At 34.6% G+C, this 16813-nt stretch overlaps 1 protein-coding gene across 1 annotated transcript; it reads left to right on the top strand.

Annotated features, from left to right (window-relative positions):
• Positions 1-9134: 9134 nt before the first annotated feature.
• LOC143645992 (olfactory receptor 8K3-like) lies at positions 9135-10076 on the top strand. Its single transcript, XM_077115073.1, has one exon. The coding sequence runs from the start codon at positions 9135-9137 to the stop codon at positions 10074-10076; it is 942 nt and encodes a 313-aa protein (XP_076971188.1).
• Positions 10077-16813: the final 6737 nt, after the last annotated feature.

Here is a 16813-nt window from a genome sequence, read left to right as displayed (position 1 = left end):
TAATTATACCTAAGAAATGCAGCCAGAGAACGTCTTTTGTTGCTCTGATGTAGCCTCTCTCTCTAAGTCAAACTCTGCAAATAAGCTCACTACCCTTTCTGCTACATAGTTCATGACTCCCAAGAGTTTAAGACTCTCTGACAATATAAGGCATAATTCCAAGTAATGAGCCTGGCATTGACATCTTGGGACTGAGAATGCCATTTTGATTAAAAATGGGAAAGTAAATGAAAAATAATAAAATTTCAGTGTGTAAGAGATTACAAACAGAGTAGAGAGGTTATTCTGGAGGTTACTCTTATATAAGCTTCAGTCCAATATTGCAAATTGCCATATGCCAAGCCTCAATGGACAGTTCCTGTATACCCAAAATAATACCCTGGGCTCTATAAAACACTGTATAAAAGGTTTATTTAGTAAGTTTTTTCATAAACTTAAGGCCTCTTGATTGTTCCTATGCAAGATAAGATCTTAAACCCAGAGGTACCAGTCTCTCCAAGAATATTAGTTTCATTCCTCTACCCTGAAGGGTAGACATCCATTTTTGGAATAAAACAGTTAAAATGGTCATTTCCCAGATTTCCCTGAAGATTGAAAAAATGATCAAAAGAGAGGGAAGAAGTTTAACTGAGAAATTAGGATTTAGCAATTTATTATGGATATTGACTCATTATATAGATACTTTTTTTTAGTTTCTAGTGTACTGAAATAGCCAGAAGAAAATACCTGAATTTGTTGAACTGTAATCCAGAGGCCTTGATCTTTTTTTTGAGGGGGGTTGTTGGTGGTGGGGTGTCTGTGCATGGTCCAGGAATTGAACCCAGGTCTCCCTCAGGGCAGGGGAGAATTCTACCCCTGAGTTATCCTTGCATCATCTGTCCTTGATCTTTGATAATGATTTTATAACTATATAGCTTTTATCATGTGACTGTGTGGTAGTTAGATTCAGGTGTCAACTTGGCTACATGAGGGTGCCTAGTTCTATTGCTATGGACATGAGCCAATGGTATGTGAACCTTATGTGTTGTTGCTTACATCTGCAGTCAGCTAGGAGGCATGCCTGCTGCAGTGAATGATGTTTGATTTAATTGGTTGGTGCTTAAATGAGAGCGCTCAATGTAGCACAGCCCAAGCAGCTCAGCATACCCCATGTCAGCATTCGCAGCTCAGCCCAGGACTTTTGAGAAAGGAATCACCCCAGGGAAAGATGTTGGATCCCAGAAGCCTGGAGAGAAGGCCAGCAGAGATTTCCCTGTGACTTCTGTGTAAGAAAGAACCTCAGTTGAAAGTTTTCTGTCTTTCCTCTGAAGAACTGTATGTCAACTAAATAAATCCCCTTTTACTGAAAGCCAATCTGTCTCTTGTGTGTTGCATTCCAGCAGCTAGCAAACTAGAACAAACTGTGTGAGTGTATAAACTTTGTAACTAACACTCCCTGTAGCAAGCATATGGGTAGGGGAGTAATTTTTCATATGAATGAAAAAATAATAGGTAAAAAATATGAGGAAAATAACCTTTCAAAACCTAGGAACAATAATTAATAGGACTAGTTTAATCATCTTTCATTAATTATAACAAAGATAACTAGTGTTAAAAATAGTAGAATTATCAAAAAAAGCATTACCATCAATTATAGCACATTTTACACATCAGTGCAAATCTTGGTGGGGAGGTGGTGTATGGGAATACTGTATTTTATTCATGATTATTTTGTAAGCTCACAATTTCTGTAATAAAAATTTTAATTTAAAAAATAAGGAGTGGATATCTAATTCATATGACATGGACAAATCTTGAAGATATCAAGTTAAGTGAAATAAGCCAGACACAAAGGGCAAATATTGTGTGATCTTACTGACATGAAATAATTAGAATAAGCAAACTCATAGAATCAGAATCTAGATTATAGGGACCATGGGCTAGGTTGGGGGTAAGGAATCAGGTATTAAATTTTAAATTGCACAGAATTTCTACTTGGATTGATTGTAAAGCTTTGGGAATGGTGGTGATAATAGCACAAAATCATGAATGTAATTTACACCACTGAATTATATGTGAATGTAGTTAAAGGGGAAAATTCTAGGTCATAAATATGTTGGTAGAACAGAAATTCAGAGAAAAAATATGACAACACAGTGAACCTTATTGTAAGTGATGTGCTCTAGTTAATATACAATTATTGAAATGTCCTTTCTTGAATTCTAACTAATGTACCATACTAATACAAGGTGTTAATAATAGGATGTACATGGACACTTTGTATTTTATATATTTATGTATGATGTTTCTGTGAACTTACCACTTCTCTTAGAAAAAATATACATTAATAAAAAAGTCAGATAATAACACATATTAGCAAGAATGTAGAGAAATTGGGGCCCATGTACCCAGGTAGCAGGAATGTAAAAACAGTTTGACAGTTCCTGAAATAATTAGAATTACATGACCCAGCAATTTCACTCCTAAGGACACACCAAAGAGAAATGAAAATGTATGTCCACCCAAAACCTTGTTCACAGATGTTTAGAGTAGCATCATTTACTATAGTCAAAAGATGGAAAAAAACTACTAGTTATTAAAAAGCAAGTGGATAAATAAAATCTGGTATATCCAGACACTAGGATATTATTTGATCACAAAAAATGAATGACATACTAATGATGCAACTTGAATGAAGCTTGAAAACACTATGCTGAGTAGCCAGTCACAAAAACCACATATTAATTGATTCATTTCACATGAAATACAGAATAGGGAGATGAAATCTATGGAAACAGAAAGTAGATTAGTGGTTGCTTAAGAGTGGCTATGATTTGATGGGATGCAGGGAGTTGATATTCAAAGGGCACAGCTTTCTTTGGAGTGATGAAAATGTTCTAAAATTGACTGCACTGATGACTGCAAATATCTGTGAATCTACTAAAAACCATTGAATTGTACACTTTAAGTGGATGAATTGTATGCTGCATGAAGTAAATCTCAATAAATATGTGTATTTTTTACATTGTCATTGTATGATATAACATATATACAAAGTAAAGAAATAAAAAAGCAATAATTTTCAAAGCACCCTTAATCAAGTAGTTACAGAATTGAACCAAGAGTTTGTCATAGGCTATCACACCATCATCTTAGATTTTTCCTTCTAGCTGCTCCAGAATATAGGTGGCTAGAAGGAATAAATATTTTTATCGTCATAATCAACTTTTTTTCCTTTTTCGTGAAAAAATAACATATATACAAAAAGCAATAAATTTCAAAACACAGCACAACAATCGGTTGTAGAACAGATTTCAGGGTTTGGTAGGGGCTACAATTCCATAATTTTTGGCTTTTATTTCTAGCTGCTCTAAGATACTGGAGACTAAAAGAAATGTCAATTTAATGATTCAGCAATCACATTCATTTGTGAAACCCTACCTTCTCTGTATAACTCCACCATCACCTTTGATCCCACTCTTTAGGGTTATGTGGGCTATGGCCATTCTAAATTTTTCATGTTGGAAGGGGCTGTCAATAATATGGGGTAAGGAGATGGAACTATCTGATGTTCTGGAGAGGCTGGGTCCTCTAGATTTCAGGACTTATCTGTTCCAGGGACCCATCTGAAAGCTGTAGGTTTCTGAAAAGTTACTCTAGTGCATGGAACCTTTGTAGAATGTTGTATATTGCCCTAGGACTGGCTTGAATGGTCCTGGTTGGGGTTTGGCAAGTTACAATAGGTAGTAATGTCTAACTGAAGCTTGAGTAAGAGTGTCCTTCAGAGCAGCCTCTCAACTCTATTTAAACTCTCTCAGCCACTGATACTTCATTAGTTACACTTCTTTCCCCCCTTTTGGTCAGGATGGCATTGTTGTTTCCATGGTGCCAGGGACTCATCCCTGAGAATCATCTCCCATGCAGTCAGGGAGACTTTTGCCCCTGGGCCATGTACATTGTCATGTCCCATGTACAATGATTTCATTTAGAGAGTTGGGCTTAGAGAGAGTGAGGCCACATCTGAGCACCTAAAGACAGCCTCCAATAGTAACTCTTAGGCATACCTATAGGTAAGCTAATCTTCTTCACAACTGTTCTAGTTTGTTAGTTGCCAGAATGCAATATACCAGAAACAGAATGACTTTTACAAAGGGGAATTTAATAAGTTGCTAGTTTACAGTTCAAAGGCTGAGAAAATGTCCCAATTGAAGCAAGTCTATAGAAATGTCCAATCTACAGCATCCATGGAAAGATACCTTGGTTCAAGAAGGCCAATGAAGTTCAGGGTTTCTCTCTCAAGTGGAAGGGACATGGCAAACACAGTCAGAATTTTTCTCCCATCTGGAAAGGCACATGGTAAACACAGCCGGGTTGCTCCCTCATCAGGAAGGGCACATGATGAACACAGCATTATCTGTTTGCTTCTTCTCCTGGCTTCCTGTTTCATGAAGCTCCCAGGGAGGCATTTTCCTTCATTTCCAAAGGTCGTTAGCTGGTGGTCTCAGCTTCTCATGGCTATGTCATTCTGCTCTGCTCTCTCTGAATCTCCTTCATTCTCCAGAATGTTTCCTTTTTTATAGGGCTCCAGAAACTTATCAAGACCCACCCAAATGGGTGGAGACATGCCATCATGCAATCCAGTTGAACAACTAGGCTTGATTAAATCACATCTCCAAGGAGATGATTTGATTATAGTTTCAAACATACAGTATTGAATAGGGATTATTCTACCTTTATGAAATGGAATTTTGATTAAAACATGGCTTTTCTAGGGTACATACATCCTTTCAAACCAGCACAACAACCTACAGAAGCTTCACAAGAGTAAGCCTCAAGATCAAGGGCTTAGCCTATTAATTTGGATGTCCTTAATGTTTGGCACAGTATCAGGGGTCCCTGATGGTAAAGCTTAATAGTTCCATATTTTTTTCTCCCAGCCTTCGAGGGACTTTGCCACTTCTTTTTTATTATATGCTTAATATAATCTAGGATATATTCAGGCATTAAATTGAGCTATACATGATTAAAGGCCCTCATTCTTATTCTGAGTTTCCTGTGTTCAATTTTTCAATTCAGTTACCCAGACAGGTTGAGTTAGATTATGCACAATAGAAAATGTATGTTCAGGACAAAATAAATCTTTGTTCCTTTGATCTTAAAAAGTAGCTGTGGTTCTAAAATACAGACGATGTCTTCCTCACCCCTGTGTTCTGAATTACCTTGATCCCCATGACTGGCTTTGTTCTTATCTCTAAACACCAGATTATAGAAGTATAAAACAGTCTCTGAAGATTCAGAAATCATAATTACCACTCCAGACTAAATGTGTCAGTATAAGAGATAACAATGTAGACCCCTTTTTTCTTATAAGCCTTCGCTAAAGGAGACCATGCAGCAATTGTTCTTTCATTATTGGCTTATTGTACCTCACCAACTGTCCCACAGGTTCTTTCACAGCATTGCATGCTTCATGACCTCATTAGAAAAATCTTTTTTTAAAACCAAAATATAAAAAAAAAAGTATTGAAGATGTTTCCCTATATTTTCTTCTAGAAGTTTTATGGTAGTGGCCCTTACATTTAGTTCTTTAGTCAATTTTGAATTAATTTTTGTATAGAAGATAAGGAATGGGGTCCTCTTTCATTCTGTAGGCTATTGAAATCCAGTTCTCCCATGTCTATCTATTGAAAAGACAGCTGTGTTCCAATTTAGTGGATTTGGGGTCCTTATCAAAGATCAAATGTCCATAAATTTGGTGATAAATTTCTGCACTCTCAATTCTATTCCATTGGTCAAGACTTCTAATTTTGTGTCAGTACCATGCTGTTTTGACCACTGTGGCTTTACAGTAAGATGTAAAGTTAGGAAGTGATAATCCTCTGACTTTGATCTTCTTTTTTTAGAATACCTTTAGCTACTCAGGGTCTTTTTCTCTTCCATATACATTTAATAACCCATTTTTCCAAGTCTTCTTAGTATGTTGCTGGGATTTTTCTTGGTATTACATTGAGTATGTAGCTCAGTTTGGGAAAAATTGCCATTTTGATGGCATTGAACCTTCCTAACAAAGAGCATGGAAGGTATTTCCATATATTTAGGCCATTTTTTATTTCAGCATTTAAAAAAATTTTCTGTGTAAAAATACTTGACTTCCTTAGTTAGACTTATTCTTAGATACCTAATTCATCTGGTCACTATTATGAATGGAATATTTTCTGTAACTGCAGACCCAAGTAGGTCATTGTTTGTTAATAGAAACATTAGTGATTTTTGTACATTAATTCTGTATCCCATCACTTTGCTGAATTTGTTTATTAGCTCAAGTAGGAGCTAATAAGTAGCTTTGCTGTAGATTTCTTGGTGTTTTCTAAGTATAGGATCATGTCATCTGCAAATAATGAAAGTTTTACTTCTCCTTTTCCTATTTGGATGCATTTTATTTTTTTCTCCTGCTTAAATGCTCCAGCTAGGATTTCTAATACAATGTTGAATAAGAGTGGTGACAGTGGACATCCTTGTCTTATTCCCAATCTTAAGGGGAATGCTTTCAATTTCTCATCATTAAGTTTGATGCTGGCTATGGGTTTTTTTCCGTAATAAGAGGTAGCTTCTTACATTTTATACATAAAGCACAAGCTACTAGAGAAAAATAGACAAGTGGGAACTCCTTAAGATCAAGAACTTCTGGGTCTCAAAGAACTTTGTTAAAAAGGTAAAGAAGCAGCCAACTAAATGGGAGAATATTTTTGGAAACAACATGTCAGATAAAGGTTTGATTTCCTGTGCACATAAAGAAATTATGCAGCTCAACAACGAAAGAATAAACAATTCAATTACAAAACGTACACCATAACCCAATCAAGTAAACAAAAAACCATAATACATTGTAAAATATTTGCAACCTAATATTACATATTTACAAAAATATATTGAAAATGTAGGACATATACCAAACACAGTTGAATGTTAGTCATAATTGTAAAGAAAAATTGGAGGGAGATTAGATAGAATGGAAAAGAACATGAATTTTGAAGTGCAGAAAAGAAAATAACAAAATGAGAGAGAGATGCTGGCTATTCATCATGAAATGAAAACAAGGAATAATAAATTTCTATTCTGAGGTAAAAAATTAAAAGAGAATAAGAACAAAAACAAAATAAGCAAAGCAAAGCAAAACAGAACAAATTTAAAAAGCCAAAAACTCAACACCTCATATATACATAATTTATCATTTTACTCCTTTTAAATATTTTAAATAATCCAATAGAGTAACATTTAAATCTTCTCCATTGTGCCATCCCTTTTAGGAGACTGCTTTAGAAATGGTGCAATACTAAGAGAACTATCTTATACAGAAAATGTTTTAATCAAAAGTCCAGTATGTTAAAATGTAAAGTTAACCAAAAGTTACAAAGCAGGAATATATGAAATAAATTAATGCATAAATAAATACTTGCACCTGGTAAATCCCATTTGTCCTTGACAATTAATAGACACCATCCAGGCATAATTTTGTCATTTACAATCCATTGGGCATAACCAACACATTGCTTAGAATATCCTCAGGAGAGTCTAAAGGCAAAAATATCCATATATTATTCTCACTCTGCCATGTTAAGAAGCAAATGAAGGAGTCAAGACAAAGGCTCTATTAAAGGTAAATAGATTATTTCTCATGGTGCAATATTTTAAGAATATCCACAATATTTCAGGGACATTTGCAAAGGCACACTTATATTCAATGACAAAATCATAGCATATTATTAGGAATTCAGACTCATTGCTGTATTTATTCACAAGTGTCAGAACAGTATAAGACTTCCTCTTTCTCTATTCATGCTAGTTTTTCAATTATTTTCACATGATTTGACAGGTTAAAATCTCATAAAATCTCTAAAACATCATACATTTTTTATTTATTATTATTTATGTAATTGTTTTATTAAATAATTATATGAGTAATGGAAGTCAAAACTGAGCATAAATAAAGCCTAACTAAAGCAAAGGAATATAAAGACTATTGCTGAATTATGAGGTCATCAGCATTGGTCTTAAATTTTGATGTATTTTGGAATTCTTTGTCATTTATTATCTCTTCTATGCCCTTCTCAAAAATAATTTAGTATTTAATGCATATTTGAATAAATATATAAATGCACATTAAAATTAAGAATTGCATATTCAACAAAGATAGAAAGCTATAATGAAGCAATTTGTGCTTTGCTTAGAAAGCCAAAGCTGATGGGAGAGAGCACTTTTATGCTCCCTTACATTAAAAGAAATTGGTACTTACTATGGTAAATTTTTCTTTGGCCTTACATAATTACAATTAAACAAGATTTTTAATGGCTTCTTATTGCATTAACTGAAAATATTTTATTCTGCTTATAATATCCACTGATAATCAGTTTGGTATTTCTGACATAAGAAAATTGTGTGCACAGGACAAGGTAAGATATCAGAAATTTGCAGCCATATCAGCAATGTTTCATATGAGGTAAGTGCATATTTCCTGCAATCATTTTTATTTACATGTATAGATTGCACTCACAGACTGCTGGCACTGCTATGCTCACTGTTATCAATAAGATCTTTCCTATTTTTTTTTTGCTGTTTTACAAAACATTGGTAGTCACAATTTTTTAAACCATAAGCTTCTATCCATATTCTACTCTGATATATATATATATATATATATATATATATTTACAATTTCAGCTTTATTAGGTATATACATGCACATTTTATGATTAGTATTATGTTTATTTGCTTCATATTTTATATGGTGGAATCCTTCCAGTATTCATTTTCAAATGAAATTAAAATAACATCCAGAAATCAGTAAATGCCTCACCCTCATTGTATTTTTTTGTCTTCGTGTTGTCTAATACAGTTATTTAAAACTATATTTTTTGTTTAAAGGATCTTTTTATCGAAGGGAATTTTTATGGACTTCCTTTTATAAAGCTAATTCCAGTGACCTCATTTTCTGTCAATTTGCTCAAATTTCCTCATCCAAGATTCTTTAATAGCAATGTAAACCTGATTTCTCACAAACTTCCACGTATAAGTTGTAATGAAAGTGTCCAGATACACCACATGGAAATTATTGACAATGTTGTTCCTACCCAGAATAGGTTTCCTGATAAACCTGAATGGACAAACATAATCAAACAATGCTGAATGAATTCATTCTGATGGGCGTCACAGACAACCCTGGGCTGCAGCCTCTGTTATTTGTGCTGTTCCTCCTCATCTATGTGATCTCAGTGGTGGGAAATGTGGGCTTGATCATCCTCACCAAGATGGACTCCAGCCTACACACACCCATGTACTTTTTCCTCAGACACCTGGCTCTCACTGACCTTGGTTATTCAACTACTGTAGGACCCAAAATGTTGGCAAATTTTGTAATGAATGAAAATATAATCTCCTATCATTCTTGTGCCATACAGCTGGCTTTCTTTCTTGTATTTATTGTTAGTGAAATTTTCATACTCTCAGCAATGTCCTATGACCGCTATGTGGCCATCTGTAACCCTCTCCTCTACTCAGCCATCATGTCACAAAGGCTATGTTGGGTGCTGGTGGCAATCCCCTATCTCTACAGCACATTTGTTTCCCTTCTCATCACCCTCAAGATTTTTAATTTATCGTTCTGTGGCTACAATGTTGTCAGTCATTTCTTCTGTGACAGTCTGCCCTTGTTATCTCTGCTCTGCTCGAACACACAAGAAATTGAATTGATAATTCTCATCTTGGCAGCTTTTGATTTGATTGCATCCCTTTTAATAGTTCTCATGTCTTACCTGCTCATTCTTGTAGCCATTCTCAGGATGCACTCTGCTGAGGGCAGACACAAGGCCTTCTCCACCTGTGGATCCCACCTGACAGTGGTTGTAGTGTTCTATGGGACATTAATTTTTATGTATGTGCAGCCCCAGTCCAGTCATTCCTTTGATACTGATAAAGTAGCCTCCATATTTTACACATTGATTATCCCCATGTTGAATCCCTTGATCTATAGCTTGAGGAGCAAAGATGTAAAATGTGCCCTATATAAAGCTTGGAAAAAATTATATAATATATTTTCTTAAAGTTCACTGTACCCTATAATTTCTGTAAATTAGATTAGAGTCTTTAAGTCTTGTTGTATATGCCCATAGAGGGGATAGAAAGTTCAACTAAGTTCAACAAATATTGATAGGTTGACTTTTATGTACCAGTCACTCTTCCAAATGCTGTAAATAACCTAATGAAGAAAACAGTAAGAATGTTTATCTTCCTTGTGGGGAAGAAGTGGATCATTGACATGATAATTAAGTAAATGTTGAAGTATAGTAGAATGCTTTGAGGGTGTGGTGTATTGAATTGGGTACCCCAATTGGATGCATACTTAGTCTCGCTTTGCCACCTGGTGGGTATGGACCCATTGTAAATAAGATGTCTGGAAGATGTTACTTCAGTTAACATGTAACACAAGTAAATCAGAATAAGTTTTAATACAGAGCACTAGGGTTTTCTACAAGCTGAATTAAATTCAGACATAGGGAAAGAAATCTATGAGCAAAAATAAGAATAAAATGGAACTCAAACGGGAAAGGAAAAGACATTGCCTTTTGACAGAAAAGCTGAGGACCAAAAATTGCTGGCAGCCAGCCTCAGAATACCACAGCCTTCAGAGTTAAAGCATCATTTTGCTAAGCCCTTTATTTGGGACTACTTTTAGTCTCAAGACTGAGCCTATAAATTCTGGTTGTTTAAGACAACCCATTGTGCAGTATTTGTTTTAACAAGTGGAAAATGAAGACAAGGGTCTGTAGACCAAAGAGCAGGCAAGGAGAGTTGATATGGTAAATGAGATTCAGGAAGGGTTGTAGGTTTAGAGGGATTACTGTAAAGATTGTGATGTCTGTCACACATAGTGGAACAAGCTTTGCAGTGTCCTTATGTTTGTGTGCATGTGAATGTGTATTTTCCTGTGAGTTTTTCCATCTGTTTTATAATACTCTTTCTAGAAGTGTGTTCGAACTCCACTTAATTCTGGTTACAAGGAGTCTTGGAGTATCTGAATTTGCTCAAATCCTACTCTTTCCTCATTAGTGTCTTTATTTCACATGAGTCTATGAGTCAGTTGTATACTTTGCAATTAATCAAGGCAAAGGATCAACTCAGATCTGGTATTGGCTAATCAGTCCAATATGTCTACATCAGTAAATATACAAATCAAGATGAATTTCCTGATGGCAGTCATAGAAGGCTTCTGGTGTTAACTTTATCTCCAAATGTTTATTCTTGTTTAATAATGTGATTTACTCATGGACTATTATATGTTCTTTTTCTATGAAAATCCTGATTAAAAGGTATGTTCCAAGTGATTTTGGATTCTTGGTTAAGAGCTATTCAATGAAAAATTAGGTGTGCTCCCTCTCTTTTATTAGATTGATTTCCTATTTTTTTGATCAATACATATTATACACTGTAACTTCATTGACATTCTCATGTCACCATGAGAAGGAAAAGGAAATAATGGGATGGCTTTCACATCCTATATTCTAATGCAAGTAAGTCCTGATACATGGCAATGAGAAAGTTATTTGCTCTGGGGATGCAGTAGCTTCATGTCAATTCCCACATTTTCCCATGTGTTTATATTTATTATTTTAACATTCCTAGGATTTTTTCAAAGTTATAAAAGTCTACAATATTTCAGTAGTTTGCCAACCTGAACTCTAAGAAAGTGGAATAAAAACACTTTATTGGAATAAAATTAAAAAGTGTATGAAATATTGTCATGGTGAGGATAAATGTTACCAAGGCATTGGACCAATTAGAAAGCATTTTTTAGATGGTCATAAGGACTATCACGTAATAATGTCTCACACTTATTGACTACACTATGAAAGACATTCTTCGTGCTTTCATTAATGCATAATCACAAAAGCATTGTGAGGTGGATTCTATTGATAATATTCTTTTATTTTCAGAAGATAAATGGAGATTCAGAAAGAATAAGTAATGTTTCAAAGTTCACATACTTATCAGATATTAGAACCAGGTTTCAAACACAGGTGGGCTAACTATAAATTTCATGCTCTTAACAATTGCCCTATTCACCTCTTAAAGTCATTCTTTTGGTTTCACTGATATCATCACAGTTATTACAGAGAATAAACTCTGCTCTAGCACATGAAACATCAGGATAACTAATAAAATAGTGGATACCTAGAACAGTTTCTGGCAGATAAGATAAATTCAGTAAAAATATAATTAATAATTAATAAACTTACTCAGAAAGATAAACAAAACTGTAAATTTGGGATGAATAAAAGTAACAAAATGGAAAGCTATCATGAAGTGGATGTAAGACATAGTCTGGGCAGGTTTATAATAAATTTGAGTTTGGAGGGCATAATTAGCATTAAGTCATTAAGAACTTGCTGAAAAATGAATTAAAAGAAGGATGTTCCTACTTCAAGAAAGATTTCTAGCTTAAGAGGTTGAGCCACCATTTAGGATTTGGGATTGAGGATAAACAGCATTCCAGGAGAACCAAGTGGCAGTTGTCAATGATATAGAGAAGAAAATGTGTCAGGGCTTTGCCAAGAGAGATATTTCTTCCTAAAAAAAAAAAACAAGTAGTCACAAAAAGAATATCTCTTTCCACCAACTTCTGCTTCCTGTATTTTGAATGTTTTTATTGAGTTTCAACCATTTAACCATTTAAGGGATTAATGTGAAGGATACTGACTCTGATTTACTGAAACAATGAAAGCCATTTGCTGCTGCACTAGCCACACTATTAGACTCTTTTTTTTCAAGAAAAGTAACACTCTTCTTTGTGCCAATATTTGTTGGATAGTCCCTTACGTGCTTGGGAAGGTATCCCTAAATGATACAATGGGGAAAGGTGGACACACCACATGCAGTTGTGAAGGCTGGACAACATGTATTTCTGAGTTGTGTTATTCATATAGTGTAATTTGTGAAAGACACCCAGTGGGGTGCAATATATTGGATATTGCCATGATTCATGTAAAATCCAAAATCTTATACCACAGTACTTAGATAAAAAGGGAAAACCTATAACTCAGAGATAATAAAACTCTCTTTTCCACCCATATAATTTGTCATTGAAGGAGCTCCTGAAAACAAGACAAGGGAGAAAAAGAGAGGAAATACTAATGGGGAAACTTGAGGACGAAAGTTAAAAATTAGTATCTTTAGTTTAAGAAGTGATATGTGACTCAAGAAATTTTTAATAACCCACAGTAATTTTTTTAATCCCAAGTGTCAAATTTATCTGCATATGATTTCTTAATTAGGGAAAGGTATCACTGGGGAAGAGGAAGATAGGGGAAATGGCAAACTGGCATTGCATACAGACTGGCATTCTCTGGAGAGTGTGTAAATTAGTGGAAAACTAAATAGTAGCGCTATGAGGTAGAGAGGTCTCAGGGTGATGGAAAAGTTTTGGTCATGGACAGTGTTGATGTTAGCATATATTGGGAATCCAATTAATACAATTGAATTGTACACTTTAAAGTGGTTAAGATGGGAAATTTTGTGACATATATTATATATATATAACTATGTATATATATTGCAACAATAAAAAATAAAACTAAAAAGTTAAGCAACAGGAAAACTCTATTTTAATGTCTAATATATTTGAAAGATACATCTTGGAGCTTTGAGGGACAAGCCTTTCTCAGTACCATATGGTGTTTTATCAATTACAGCTGGGTCAGATATGAGCAGAAGTTTACATGGTATTTGGAGCCAGTCTTACATGATGAGAAGGATTAAATTACTTTCTATATTATATTCTCTAAATCTGCCCAAAACTTGTAAAATGATACATGTAATTTTAGCAAAAGTATGTACATAGTCTGTCTACTCATATAATTTATAAATTAAAGTATTATTTTATCACTCAGTGTAGTAGTCATCAGCTCATTCTAGAGAAGTCAAAATAAAATTCTTTTTCTAGTCTATCATAGAAAATTTTGGTGCTTTATAACTCACCTTTCCATAGAATCCCTTGGAAAAAAACATTCATCATTGATTTCAAGTGAATTTTTTCACATGAAAAAAATTTTAAATAATTTATTTTTAAATAGTTGATTTAGAAGTATAACAGAGAAGTATTTTTTCAAGGTTTCATATTTTTGAAGTTGGTAATTTTTCATGCATTTTTCTCTAATCAAAATGAAGTATAAGGGGCGCATGGGTAGTTCAGTGGTTAGAATGCCTGCCCACCTTCCATGTGGGAGACCCAGGTTTGATTTCCAGACATGCATCCCCTCAAAAAAAATGAAGAATAACACCCACAGGAATAAACATGGTTCCTGCTTCTTGCAGAGTGGACTATGCACTGATTAATCTCTTTTTTCTTTTTTACACATGGGCAGGCACTGGGAATTGAACCCAGGTCCTCTGGCATGGCAGGTAAGCATTCTTGCCTGCTGAGCCACTGTGGCCCACCCTGATTAATCTCTTGATATTAGGTCTAGAAACAGATAAATTGACTTTATTTTCTTATTGTTAGTTCTAACTTTTATAACAGATTAATTGAGAAATAATTCAAAGAACATGCAATTCACCATATTATTAGTGGTAATTCTATGTGTTTGGAGGTCTCACATTACCTGACTTTAAGGCATAGTACAAAGTTACAGTGGTCAAAGCAGCATGATTAGGGTGTAAAGATAAATATACTGACCAATGGAATTGAATAGACTTTAAGGCATAGTACAAAGTTACAGTGGTCAAAACAACATGGTTCTGGCATAAAGAAAAATATACTGACCAATGGAATTGAATAGAGTGTTCAGAAATAGACCCTCTCATTTATGGACAATGGATTTTTGATAGGACAGTCAAGTCAACTCACCAGGGACAGAACAGTCTCTTTAGTAAATGGTGCTTGCATAACGAGATATCCACATGCAAAAGAATGAAAGAGGATCCATGTCTCACATCCTATACAAAAATTAACTCAAAATGGATCAAAGACCTAAGCATCAGATCTAAGAGCATAAAACTGTTAGAAGAAAATGTAAGGAAATATCTTATATAACTTGTAATAGGAGGTGGTTTCCTAGATCATACAGCCAAAGCACAAGCATTGAAGAAAGAAATAGATAAATGGGAAGTCCTCAAAATTAAACACTTCTGTGCATCAATGAACTTTGTCAAGAAAGTAAAAAGACAGCCTACACAGTGGGAGACAATATTTGGAAATGACATATCAGATAAGAGTCTAGTATCCAGAATATATAAAGAGATTGCTCACCTCAACAACAAAAAGACAAACAACCCAATTACAAAATGGGCAAAAGACATGTATAGGCACTTCCAAGAAGAGGAAATGCAAATTGCTAAAGGGCACATGAAAAGATGCTCAATTTCCCTGACTACTAGGAAAATGTAAATCAAAACCACAATGAGATATCATCTCACACCAACCAGAATGGCCATTATCAATAAAGCAGAAAGTGACAAGTGATGGAGAGGATATGGAGAAAGAGGCACACTTATCCATTGTTGGTGGGAATGTAAAACGGTACAACCACTGTGGGAGGCAGTTCAGCAGTTCCTCAGGAAGCTAAATATGGAGTTGCCATATGATCTAACAATACCTTTGCTAGGTATCTATTCAGAGGATATGAAGGCAAGGACACAAATGGACATTTGCACACCAGTGTTTAGCATAGCATTATTTACAATTGCCAAGAGATGGAAACAGCCTAAATGTTCATCAACAAATGAGTGGCTAAACAAACTGTGGTATATACATACAATGGAATATTAAGCAGCTCTAAGACAGAATAAAGTCATGAAGCATGGAACAATGTGGATGGACCATGAGGACATTATGCTGAGTGAGATAGCCAGAAACAAAAGGACAAATACTGTAAGTTCTCACTGATATGAACGTTAATGAAAGAACTCATCAGGAGATAGAAATAAGGTAGATATTGGATAATTGGAGCTGAAGGAATACAGATTGTGCAACATGACTGATTGTAAAAATTCAGAAATGGATATCACAATACTACCTGATTGTAGCACAATAATGTAAGTACACGGAATGAAGCTGAATGTGAGAATGATAGAGGGAGAGGAGCTGGGGAACATATGAAACCAGAAGGAAAGATGATAAAGACTTAGTATTATCTAGGAATGTCTACAGTGTACAATGAGAGTGAATAAATGTACAAATTAAAAAATGTTTTTCGCATGAGGAAAACAATTCAATGTGTTTTAGTACATTTATAGAACTGAACAGCCATCACCATAATCAAGTTTAGAACATTTTCATTGCCTCATTAAGACACATCATCCACATTATTAGCCTCTTCTTATTTCTTCTCAACTTCCTTCAGCAGTCCTAGGCAAGCAATGATCTGTTTTTTGCCCCAATGGGATTTCCTGTTCTGTATATTTAATATAAATTGATTCATAAAATTGTGTCCTTTGTGACCTACTTCTTTCGTTTGGCCTGATATTTTCAGGTTTCAATCATGTAGTAGAAAGTATCAAGTTCTGGGTTTTTTCCCCAAATAATATTCTATTGTTTGAATTTGTTGCATCCTGTTTAGCCACTAGTTAGTCAATGGATGTTTGAAGTTGTTTCTATTATGTGACTAATATAACTAATGCTGCTATGAACATTTGTGGACATGTTTTCATGTGGACATATATTTTTACTTCTTCTGGGTATACATGTTGGAGTAGAATTAACAGGGATTATGGTAATTTTATGTTTAATTTTTGGAAGAACTATCAGACCATTTTATGAAGTCACCAAACTAATTTGTATTTCCAC

This window comes from Tamandua tetradactyla, chromosome 9, assembly GCF_023851605.1.
Source record: "Tamandua tetradactyla isolate mTamTet1 chromosome 9, mTamTet1.pri, whole genome shotgun sequence".
NCBI classification, from domain to species: domain Eukaryota; kingdom Metazoa; phylum Chordata; class Mammalia; order Pilosa; family Myrmecophagidae; genus Tamandua; species Tamandua tetradactyla.
This window is presented reverse-complemented; position numbering and strand designations above follow the sequence as displayed.